This window comes from Eublepharis macularius, chromosome 8 (genome assembly GCF_028583425.1).
Source record: "Eublepharis macularius isolate TG4126 chromosome 8, MPM_Emac_v1.0, whole genome shotgun sequence".
In the NCBI taxonomy this organism is placed as follows: domain Eukaryota; kingdom Metazoa; phylum Chordata; class Lepidosauria; order Squamata; family Eublepharidae; genus Eublepharis; species Eublepharis macularius.
The window spans coordinates 80,425,518-80,437,735 of NC_072797.1; the positions used below are offsets into that span (position 1 = coordinate 80,425,518).

Below are 12,218 nucleotides of genomic sequence, written 5' to 3' on the forward strand. Positions count from 1 at the left end.
ATCCAGTTGGCTGATGGTGGAGGAAAGTGCTGTCATAGCCAACTTCTGCAGGGTATTCAAGGCAACAGACTAACGAGCTGTGCTTGTTTAAATTTATGTAATGTTAAAGGTAAAGGCGCAAGCATAGAGTCATTACTGACCTATGGGAGGACGTCCCATCATGATGTTTTCTTGGCAGACTTTTTGTTATGGGGTGGTTTTCCATTGGCTTCCCCAGTCATCTACACTTTACCCCCAGGAAACTGGGTACTCATTTTACTGACCTGGGGAGGTTGGAAGGCTGAGTCAACCTTGAGCTGGCTACCTGAACCCGACTTCCGTCAAGGTTGAACTCAGGTCGTGAGCAAAGTTTGGGCTGCAGTACTGCAGCTTACCACTCTGTGCCACGGGGCTCTCTCCAATATGTAATACATTTGTACATTACTAACTCTTTTTGAGAGGACAATATGTAGTAGGTATGCAATCCAAAATACTGTGAATAGTCAACCACCTTTAATTCGGTTTTCATAACCCAGTTCACTCCTAATCAATTTGCTAATTCTCGGTGAATAGAATAATCACTATTCTAAATTCATGAAAGCTTTATCTTTGCAACTCTTGCAGCTGTCATATTTTGTGCAGCTGTTTGGATGATAGCTGGATTCATGCAAACACACATCTGTTATGAAGTCTTTTAGCACACTATAAGAATTTCAGCTTATTCCATAAATATGTACAAAATAAAATACAACTTCTATACAGTCATATCTCAAATTGATTTCTAGTTTGTAAACAAAACCAAATGAATAAAAGAAAAAAAACGAATACCTGTCTAAAACAGTGGCAACTATATTTTGCCACAAAGTTAGTAATGTACAAATGGAAGTAAACTTAAATTGTTAATGATTTGTAAAAAGTCCTTTGCAAGAGGCAAAAAAATCCATATTTATCTGAAGAGTTCTGTATTTGTTAGCCCAATGTAGGCTGCTTCCATGCAGAGGCAGGAAAATCCACCCCTACTGTGGAAGCCTCAATGCAGAGTGTGGAGGTGTACTGGGGCATCTGTACGTCCCATTCCTGTGTCACTCGTTGCTGTCTCTGCGACCGTATTACCACATGAACATGCAGTTTCTAATTGGTATGGGGAATTAGCTTACTTGTTTGTGCAGGGAATGGGAACCAAGATCTTTACCTAATGAAGTGACTGTGAGTTGCTGTGTGGACCATGATTCAGCAGGAAAAGATTTTAAAGGGTTAAAAAGAAATATGGAGTTTATTGGGGGATCAGGTACAGTGTTAGGAAGGGGAAGGGCAATGTATCCTACTAGCAAATACTAAAACAAAGCACAAGTAACTAGCACATTTCCCAAACAATACCCAAACCAAAACTATTCCAATCCCAATTGGAGCATCAGTTACCTCTAAGCTTAAATTGAAAATTTATTTATGTCATATATAGTCCACTGGACAGAAGACAAATGAGTGTCCTAGCAGAGAGAACCAGAATGCCAGCTTTCTGTGTGGTGCAATGTGAATCGGAAAATAAGGGGAGATAGATTAAAGATGGGGAGCAAAGTTATACCTTTCCTAGTCTGCATAGAAATCAGGAGGAGAAGGAAGGATCCAATGCACAGGAAATCTATTGCAGTCCTTGGGAAGCCCAGAGGGACAAAGTGATTTCAGCCAGGGTAAGCCAGTTGTGGGGCTGGGGTATTAGGTAGGATCAAGAAACCAGCCACAAAAGTTTGGAGGGTGAAAGGTAGTTTTTATCTGCCTCTAGTTGCACTGAGAGGAGGATAATTTCTCTGCTGTGACGGGATTGGGTCCAGGCAAGAAACTTTGAATCTGATTGGAAAGTAGAGAGAACTCCAAATATGGGTATAACTAGTTTACCTGGCAGGTGGCCAGTTCAGGCATGTTGGACAAAGGCTAGGTAGTAGTTTGATTGATTTTACAAAGGCCAGGAGATGGCTGATGTCCTAGCCTTATGATTCATTAACACAAGGTTGATGGTCCTAGGTTAATTATTGCCCAGCCAACTCTGATTTTTAAATATGGCCTGAATTGTGATGACCCTCAAGAAGCCAAAGAATAGAACTTATTGTCAAGAAAGTGTCCAGGCAGTCACAGAGCAATTAACAGCCAGATTACTTTTCTTTTTTACTGTACTCTTCTGACCTGTGTGTTCATCAAACATACCTGAAAATATGAGGAAGAAAGAAAGAATTCAGGCCAAAGAGCATTAATACGTAAATCACAAAAAGGCTGATTTCTTATAAGTTGCCCAAATTCTCATGGCCTGAACTGAAAATTTGGCTAAATTTGCTACACTTGAGTCTGGTAGCAGTTTAGGAATGAAAATATCTACTGTAAACTCTGTCCAGTGTAAGTCAGGGGTTTAATCCATTTCTGTTTCACTTTGTTGTACAAGGACATTCAAATAAAACATGAGTTATAGATTTGATAGCACCCAAACTACACCTGCAATATTTGTTTGAAAAAGGTATAACCAAAATGTGGCCTTCAGAGACTGCAGAAGTAGTGCATTTAGTCTTGCAAGCATAATTGCTTGACTGTATTTTGGAACTGTTAAGCCAAACAAATACATTGGAATTGAAAAACTTGAAGGCATCCCCATATAAAGGGAAGAACAAACCTTACTAGCTCTACAGATGGTGTTATTATATCTATCATTACAATTAATTTATTGATGGTTTTATAAGTTGAAGGTCATCCTAGAGCAGCGATTACATCCTCTGAACATTGTATAAAATTTTTTCCTTCTATTACTTGGCTGTATGCACTAGAGTAGTTATCATGCTTCATCTACAACAGTAAACTATTATTCTCTGAGAAAATTATTTTAAACTTCATGTTCAGAGCCAGAATCCAAGCTCTGACTTCAGTAGAATGTTGGCCCAATTCTAATCTGAGGACGGTATCTGCCACATACTTTGGTACTCCACATATGCCAAATTACATTAATGGTCAGTGATTACATACAATGTGCCAAATAATATACGGAGAGGTGCCTTTGTCTTCCAAACTGGTGGGGCTTGATTTCATTTGTCCTGCTTTGCAGTTTCTCCTGCATCAAGGCTTTTTCTTCAAAAGTATATTCAGGCAGGGAGTGGGGTATACCAAAGGTAAAATGCAGGTAAAATGGAGAGGGTTGGCAACAATTACCCCAGCACTGCCCCTCTGTTGTGCAGAAGCACCCGCAGCCCATGATCACACCATGCTCTCCTGTGACCTGGCAGCTGACCTACCCTGCTTCATTGGAGGGGGGGGGGGACAGTTAAAGGGTTTAATGGATGCCTCTGCATAATAACCCTAGTCTTCCTTGGTGGTCTCCCATCCAACTCTACTTAGCTTCCAAAATCTGCTGAGATCAGGCTAGCTGGCATCCTGCATCAGGGCATCTAGCTGGCTAGACATGGCAAAATCATTTACTTTCCCAGTGAAAATTGTGGCTTTGTTTCTTTCTTACATTTTTCATTCCCAGTAACTGTAATGGAAAACAGGAATCAGTTGCTTTTTTGCTCTTGTACCAAGTAAGCCATAGCTTAGCTATAACATATGTAGCATTTACATGGCAGCCCTAACTATCTATTCATCTTAGAATTGTACTGATGGTCACATCCACATATATATTTTACACATTTTAATATTTATATCTTTCACATTTTAAGTTACTTCAGATTTCTTCATGTTCCTCAATAGTTTCAATGTATTGAGGACCAATTTGGGATCCATGAGATGTAAATAAACAATTGGAAATCTATATAACAATATATTAATATGTGTATTGGTTCTCTGAATTAGGGATGTGCATTTGAATATTTCCCATCTGAATATATATCTGCAATATATTTTATCAGTATTTTTCAGATATATTTTAGTGTCCTGATGGCATTCAGGATTTTCTGGAATGCTAGTAAATGGATTCTGAAAAATTCCAGAAATATTCAGGAATATATGGAAATTTCATCAAATTTGGAGGGAACTTATTTCTGACTGTCCTCTAAAGACGCCCCAAGTTTCATGAAGATTGGAACCCATGGGCCAATTTTATGGGCCCCTGAAGAAGGTGCCCCTAGCCACTCTCCATTAAGTTGCAGCAGTGTTGCTTGCTTCAGTTTGGTTTCGGTGGAATGGATGAGATTCTCTGATGTGATGTGGTCCCCTTGCTCTGCTTTGGTTCTGAGGGATTCCATTCCCTTGCTTCAGTTTAGTTCTGTTGGGCTTTCTCTGGGATGAGCTGAGCTTGCATTGCCGTGGCAGTCTTGCCGCAGGGCCTTTCTGCAGTAGGAGTCAGCTTTGACTTTCCCCCCATAGGAAACAATGGCTGGGGGCACCTTGTTCAGGGGCCCATAGAAGTGGCCCCCAGTGTTCAATCTTTCTGACACTTGGGGGTCTTTACAGGACAGTCAGGAGTAGGTTCTCTGAGAATTTGATGGAGTTTTCTTGAAACTCCCCAGCCCCATGGATACCCCCCAGATATTTTTCCCCATAGTGAATAACGTAGATTGGGTGGGAACACCTTCTTTGGGGGCCCATAAAATTGTCCCCCATTTTTTAATCTTTATGAAACTTGGGTAGTCTTTAGAGGACCATCAAGAGAAGGCTCCCTCCAAATTTGGTGAAGTATGGTTGAAAAATGACCCCCCTTCAGACCACCAGATAATCCCCAGTTGTCATAGTGAATAATGGCCAAATTTTACCGAATTAATTTGGTAAAATTCAAAATTCCTGTTTTTGGATTCAGAATACCTGAATTTCATCAAATCAGCCAAAATTCAGTATTTTAATCCAAATTCTGATCCGAACTGCACATCCCTGCTCAAGTCATCTAGTGATTGCTTCTGGGCCTGGCCCCACTGAGTCCTCCCTCAAAGGCAATAAGAGCTCTAGAAAGGGCCCTGCCCCTCCCCGTGCCTTTTCCTGACAGAAAGCAAGCCTGGTTGCCTAGCAATTGCCACTGAGGGCAAATGGTTAAAGCTACAGACACTCCTTTTATCATTTTGTTTTTTTTAAACACCCCAATTTATTATTTTTAATTTCAGATTTTTCTGAAAACCTGGGGCATTTTTCATGTGTGTAGGAAGATTTGTCTTGTCCTTTCATAGCTCCAGTCCCCAGATTTAGGGCCACTTGGCTATTAGTATATAAGATAGTTGTTCTGCAGCATTGACTGCTGAGTGTTGTACTAAGTGAGTAGGAAACTGTCCATAAAGCTCTATGCTTGAATAATACAGTACAGGAAGAAGGTTTTTTTCACCTAATTTCCCTGTACTTTCTGGACAAGTTTAGAGTTGGAGGATGCCTTGCTCATTTCCTCCAACCCTATATTTATTCCATATTCCAGAATATTTTAAGATGGTATTGGCTGTGCTTCCTTTGCAGCTGAAAGAGATCTCGGAGGTGGCGGATTTATTAGGAACAGCCAAAGTGATCCTAATAAATCACCCCAGGACTCTTTTAATTTCAGAGTGGTTAGAAAAACCCTTAAAAGCTTGTCGCATACTAGAGTCAGGAAATATACATCTCATGTAACACAACTCCAACACTGATCCCTCCTTCATTATTCTTAAAGGTGATGGAGGTTGATGTGGCTAGTCTTATGGTAACAACAACATTCGATTTATATACCACCCTTCAGGACAACTTAATGCCCACTCAGAGTGGTTTACAAAGTATGCCATTATCATCCCCACAACAAAACACGCTGTGAGGTGGGTGTGGCTGAGAGAGCTCCTAGAAGCTGTGACTCGCCCAAGGTCACCTAGCTGGCTTCAAGTGGAGGAGTGGGGAATCAAACCCGGCTCTCCAGATTAGAGTCCCACACTGTTAACCACTACACCAAACTGGCTCTCTTTGATTGTCTTTGATTTCTTTGTTCTATGCCATGTCATGTCCTATACCATAACATATTCTTTATCCTATAAAATATTTGTAACAAACGACAACAGAGATTGCACATTTCATGTTCTGTCCTAAACAAGAGTCATAGAATTTCAAATCAAACAGACAAGGTGATTAAACAACTGAACTTGCAGTTCTGATCTGAGCTCAAGAGATAAAGAAAACCATACGATTTATCACTGCCCTTACATCAGTTCTTTTGTATGCAAAGCTGTTTAACATGTGCTGAAAGTGTGTTTGGCATCTTACATTTTGTCAGTTTCTTGGGCTGATAGAGATGTGGATCCACAGCTGTGAAACCTTGTGTATGCATGTATTTCTGTGCATCTCTGCCTCTTTGGGCATTTTATTTATTCTGAGCTTGTTCCTGTTCTCAAATAAAAAAATGGTCTTTCACAGATGAGCATTTTCAGGTTTCTGGATTAAAATTGCCACAATAACAAGCAAGTCAAGTTTCTTCATCCCATGGTTTCCCTTTCTCTCTGTTAACTGTGGGAAGGGAGTTCCTCAACAGAAGCAAGATCTTTGTAGGTTGCTTTCATTGATTGACAAGTTCACATGGAACGGGTTGGACTTTTAAGCCAGTGTTTCCCAACCTGTGGGCCGGGACCTAAAAGTGGATTGTGAAGCCTCTGAAAGTAGATTGCAGGCCAGCCCTCCTCCCTAATGGTGGATCCAGCCCTTTGCATTCTTGTCTTTCTCTCCCTTCTTTCCAGCTTCTCACATTCTTGCCTCACCCTTTCCCTTTGTGTCAATAATGAAGGGGTGAAAGCTGACTGGCAACTAGTAACTTTATGATAGTAGGTGGCAGAGGGGGGAAAAGCTGGAGAGTAAGTGGGAGCTGTTTAGTGCATGGAAAAATGAAAGGAGGAAAGAGGTGTGTGTGAGCATAGGTTCTGTCTTGGCACTGCTTCTGTAGCTGCCCAACCCCTTTCCTAGCCCCCCTGCCCTCTACCTGCTGGGGGACATGTACTCAAGTGAGCCACTTGCCACCCACTTCTTTGCCAACATCTGTCATCTTCCTTCATATCCTCAAACCTGTGCCCCCCTGAACCTTCTTAATCTCTTGGGCCAGCCCTGGATGGAGTGACCATATGAAGCAAATTTGGAGAACCGCTGCTTTAAACACCCTGGTCCCAGGTCATTTAGGGATATGGTAGGCTGGACTCTTTGAGAGCAACTTGTCTACAATTTGGATCTGCAATAACTGAAATCCATTCAAGTACTCTGGTAACTTTCTGAGATTATATTACATAATTATTAGAGTCCCTGCAGGTGTGAGTATTTTCCCTGAGAAATGCCTTTAAAAGAGTTCAAATCCCCATTCTTCCACAGGAGCTTGCCGGTTGATCTTGGACCAGTCACATATTCTCAGTCTAACTTACTTACAGGGTTGATGGTTGTTGTGGGTTTTCTGGGCTGTATTGCCGTGGTCTTGGCATTGTAGTTCCTGACGTTTCGCCAGCAGCTGTGGCTGGCATCTTCAGAGGTGTAGCACCAAAAGACAGAGATCTCTCAGTGTCACAGTGTGGAAAAGATGTTGGCAGGTCATTTATATCTGCTCAGGAGGGGTGGGGTTGAGCTGAGTCCTCCTGTAAGAGTTTCCCAGGGTGTGGAATGCTAATGGCGGGAGGCTTCACTGTATCCTGAGGAGGTTCTTTTGCATATGGATTGATGCTTGATGTGCTAATCTTCTCTGCAGGGCTATTGTCGGGTGTAGAGTGTTTTGTTAGCCTGGTGTTTTTCAGAACTGGAAACCATGCTCTCTGTTCATTCTTAAGGTTTCTTCTTTCCTGTTGAAGTTTTGCTTATGCTTGTGAATTTCAATGGCTTCCCTGTGCAGTCTGACAAAGTAGTTGGAAGTGTTGTCCAGTATTTTGGTGTCCTGGAATAAGATACTGTGCCCTGTTTGAGCTAGGCTATGTTCAGCCACTGCTGATTTTTCAGGTTGTCCAAGTCTGCAGTGTCTTTCATGTTCTTTTATTCTTGTCTGGATGCTACGCTTTGTGGTCCCGATGTAAACTTGTCCACAGCTGCAGGGTATGCGGTATACTCCTGCAGAGGTGAGGGGGTCTCTACTGTCTTTTGCTGATCGTAGCATCTGTTGTATTTTTCGGGTGGGTCTGAATACTGCTTGAAGGTTATGCTTTTTCATAAGCTTTCCCATCTGATCAGTAATTGCTTTGATATATGGCAAAACCACTTTTCCTGTAGGAGACTGTTTTTCCTTGGTTGTTTGATTCATCCTGGGTTTGAGAATAAAATGGAGGAAAGGAGAATGATGTAAGTTGCTTTGTGTCCCTCTTGGGAAGAAAGGTGGAGTGTAAGTGAAGTCAATCAATCAATCAATCAATCAATCAATTTAGGCCTGAACTCATACATTCACAGCTCACTGAAGATTTGTAGTTCCTCCTTTCCACAATCCATTCTCATCTAACCTAAATTGCTTCCTTTCCACAAGTTGAAATGGCTAGCTAATCCACTGCCCAATGTCAGCTTTATTGGTTGCGCTGGAATATCTGGCTGATGGTTATGTCAGTCCATAAACAATTATGTGTGTTTTCATGGCCACGTGGAACCCATGTGATTACTAGGTACGTTTAGTTCTTAATTTACTTTTTGTTCTCTGTAGAATGTGTTGAGATATGAAACTTAGATTTCTTTTTTTCTGTACGTTATCAGTTCTCTATATCCAGGCATGAGAGATACTTGAGACGTTTGTATTAATGTATGATATAAAAATGTATTCCTGCCTATTGTAGATAGTAAGAGTTAAATAAATCTTCTACATTTTCTAGCTAATATAAACACTTTAGCAATGCTAATCAGTTGTACTGATTTTCTCTTTTGATTTTCCTTAATAATTAAGCAAAAGCTCTAGGATGCAATCAAGTTGTACACTAGGGGGTTCATGCAAATAGTTGAGGATTTTTTAACAGGCAGTTTTTTTTCTTAAACACATTTAGAAGGAAATTTATTGGCATTTTAAAAAAGGAAATGCAATTTACTGTTGTAATCTCTGGTAATAAGGAAATCTCCACTAACTGGGAAATCAGAAAGCAAATGCACTTTTATTCCTGTCTAACATAATTCAGTGACTACTCTTATCCACATGTAAGATGACAGTGGTTTGATATTGTCAGGTTCTGGCAGTTAGATCCCCATAGTACTCCACTGCACACAATCCAGGGTATGAGTTAAAGTTACTTTATTAGAGATCCATCAGCATACACAGACATGGGCATTGGTAGAAGTGACATGTAGAAGTTTGGAGGGGTTAGTTACAGGGAAAGTTCCCGCCTTTAGAATATGGACAGTTAGGATTCTGGCGTAAAGGAGCCGGGAGGGGAGGGGAGGGGTTTTGAGACAGGAGAAGAGAAGAACTGGAGGAGAGAAGCAAAAATGAAGTCATTTTCAGTTCCCAGGCTCAAGCCAGCACTCAAGAACAAATTCTTGAGCGGCTGTGAAAACGAAAGTAGACACCACAGTAGGCACTTGTAAGATAAGCAACTCCTAGCCAAACAGGCCACCTTTATGCAACTTCACGTACTCTCAGAGAATCAGTACAAAGCACAGAATACAGAAAATACTCATGGCAGATATGTAGGCAGACATATATGACAGATATTGATTAAGAAGAAAAATATGGACATAGTCGGGATTTCTATTCCTTGCATTTTCCACAGCAAACAGTTTATATTTATAGAACATTTCCCTCTAACTAGTAGCTACTTATCCCATTTGCCTTATTCAAATTGTTTATATATTCAATTAGAAATATTTTTCAGTTACCGTATTGGACATTTTTGTTTTCTAATAAAGTTGACAGAAGCACTTTTTGTGAATATAGAATTTCATGTAACTCAAATAATTTCACTTGAATTATTTCCTCAAATAAGCAAGAAAGGTTATATATGTTAACTTAATTCCTAAGAGATAGGTATTTTGTGGTGCCATCTTTTATACATAATTGCAGCAAATCTCTTTGTAATTCAGTTCACTGTTTTGTAGTATGGGAATATTATGCCTTATCATAGGGAATTAAGAGTGAAATTTTGTTAAGACTCAAAATGTGTAGCATAAAATTTTTATGTAAGTCAGTCTATAGCATTAGATAATGGCTAGCATGGACTAGCAAGGATATGCCGGGGGCATTTTATTTACCCCTGTAACCACCTTAAGGTTGTCAGCCGTCTGGTGGGCATTTCTCAAAAAAATAAAAAGAAAAATTCAAGTTTTTCCTGCAAGTGAAGGTAGTCCTCTGTGGTTTTGGTTAATTCCTAGAGAGGTGTGACATCACTATTGGGTTTTCCAGGATGTCACACCTTCAGCTGATGGCCACCCCCATGTCCCTGACCCCCTTGAACTCCCACTGGTTGCCAGGTTGAGGAACTGTAACCCATCTCCCCCACTATTTCTTCTTTTTCTTGTTTATGAGTATTGGCTTTAAGTTCTCAATTTTTATTCCTGATCATTTTGCTTAGATCTAGCAAAAAATATTTTTGTTCCTTTATTGCATGAATAGCAAATGTATTCTCTCTTTTTTTTTTTACAGGGCTACCTGTTGAAAAGATGGTCCTTTATTTGGACTGGCTTGTTCCTTTCCCACTCATATTTTTGTGCCATTGGATAGACATAATTATATCCCTAAATCTTGAGGATCCAAATGTGTGTAGCCACTGGGAGAGGTAACATTTCTGTTATTGAATTCTCATAATATTTTGCTAGTAACTTATGTTTATTATAGTTCACTATATTTAAGATATATATTGCATATATAGTTAAAAGTTATGGAATGGATCCTACCAATCTTTTCCACTAGCATTGGCAAATTCTTCTGGCATGTAGAGCTTTCTGCTGATATACAAGAGGTTATTTTGCCTGCGGAAGAGACTTGGGGTCAGCAGAACATTCATTGCTCCAGGGAAATATGTTAACACTAGCCGAACAGAGAGGTAGGGACCAAACCCATGGACCATATTGCGATGTTATTCTATAGGGGAAAAATACAGACTCAACTAAATATGTATGCTAAAATTCTACATTAAAATATATCCGTATCTGGATTCAGAAACAGAAGTCATTATATGTAACAGCTACACTAGAAATGAAGAATACCTTTAATCCAATTAACTCAGTGGGGGAATCTGCATATTCAAAGTATAATTAGCCTATTGGAAGCTATCCAGGTATAATTACGAAGCTTTTTCTATATTAAAATTATTGGCTTAATAACGTTCTTATTTTAAAGAGGAGGCAGGAAATTCAGAAATATGCACTTCAGTGCAGTGTATTATTTACTTTGGTGCAGAGGGCAGATCTGTACATAGGTCCTGTAGATGAAGTTATACCCTTCCCTAAAGTTAAAGGAGAACTAACATACATAGGAGCACTATATGTTCATTGGATTTCTTAAGTATGCATGGAAGGAGTTGTAAGGCTGGGGAGATTATTTAGCACAATATCAAATTAACAAATAATAATTATTAGTATTTCATCTTCATTCTTGTAATAAATTGTTATATATCTTTAGCTTTCTGAGGAAGTTGTTACACATTAGAAAAGCTAGTAAATATATTGTACAGCAAACACATAACAGCTGCTGGTAAAACCAAGCAAGTAAAACTCCCAGTCTTTCCAGTGGTTACTTCTAAATATAGTAATCTTTCAACTTTCTTCCCATATCCAGGGGCATGGCAGGAGGGAAGAACATAGAAAACCACAATCTGGAAAGCTATCATAGAACTTCTAGTTGTACTGGAATAGTTGGTAGGACACACAATTAAATTAGCATACAAAGCAAGAGGCTTTCTATACAGGCAAGGGAGAAATCTTAAGAAGGGGAGAAAGGAGAAGAAAAAAACAAAGAATTTAGGAGAGTAAGAGCCAAACTAAAAGTGACGTCTTACACAGGTTGGACACTAGTCGGCTTCCCTCAAGTTTTGATGGGAAATGTAGGCATCCTGGTCTTGCAGCTGTAATGGAGAGCCAAACTGTAAAACCAGGGCGCCTACATTTCCCATCAAAACTTGAGGGAAGCCGACTAGTGTCCAACCTGTGTAAGACATCACTTATAGTTTGGCTCTAAGAGATCTCACATGAAAATTCAAGAGAATCAGAACTAGAACCAGAGGAAGGAACTAAATTATCTTCATTGAAAACAAGAGGACAGAAGAAAAAAACCGATAATAAATCAGAATTGGCAAATGGATAAGAAGCAAATGAAGATCCTTTCTATAAACATTAATGGGTTAAATTTGCCGCAAAAAAAGAAGAGAACATATGCACAACTTAAGAAGTTAAAAGTAGACATA

General features: G+C 39.8%; 1 protein-coding gene across 1 annotated transcript in view; it reads left to right on the forward strand.

The window, feature by feature from the left end:
- MEGF10 (multiple EGF like domains 10) overlaps nt 1-12,218 on the forward strand; it is a 222,265-nt gene that overhangs the window by 58,255 nt on the left and 151,792 nt on the right. Inside the window, exon 2 of the mRNA XM_054987352.1 lies at nt 10,460-10,592. Within this exon, the coding sequence (XP_054843327.1) occupies nt 10,477-10,592 (116 nt within the window). The 5' untranslated portion in view covers nt 10,460-10,476. The remainder of the gene's footprint in view (nt 1-10,459; nt 10,593-12,218) is intronic.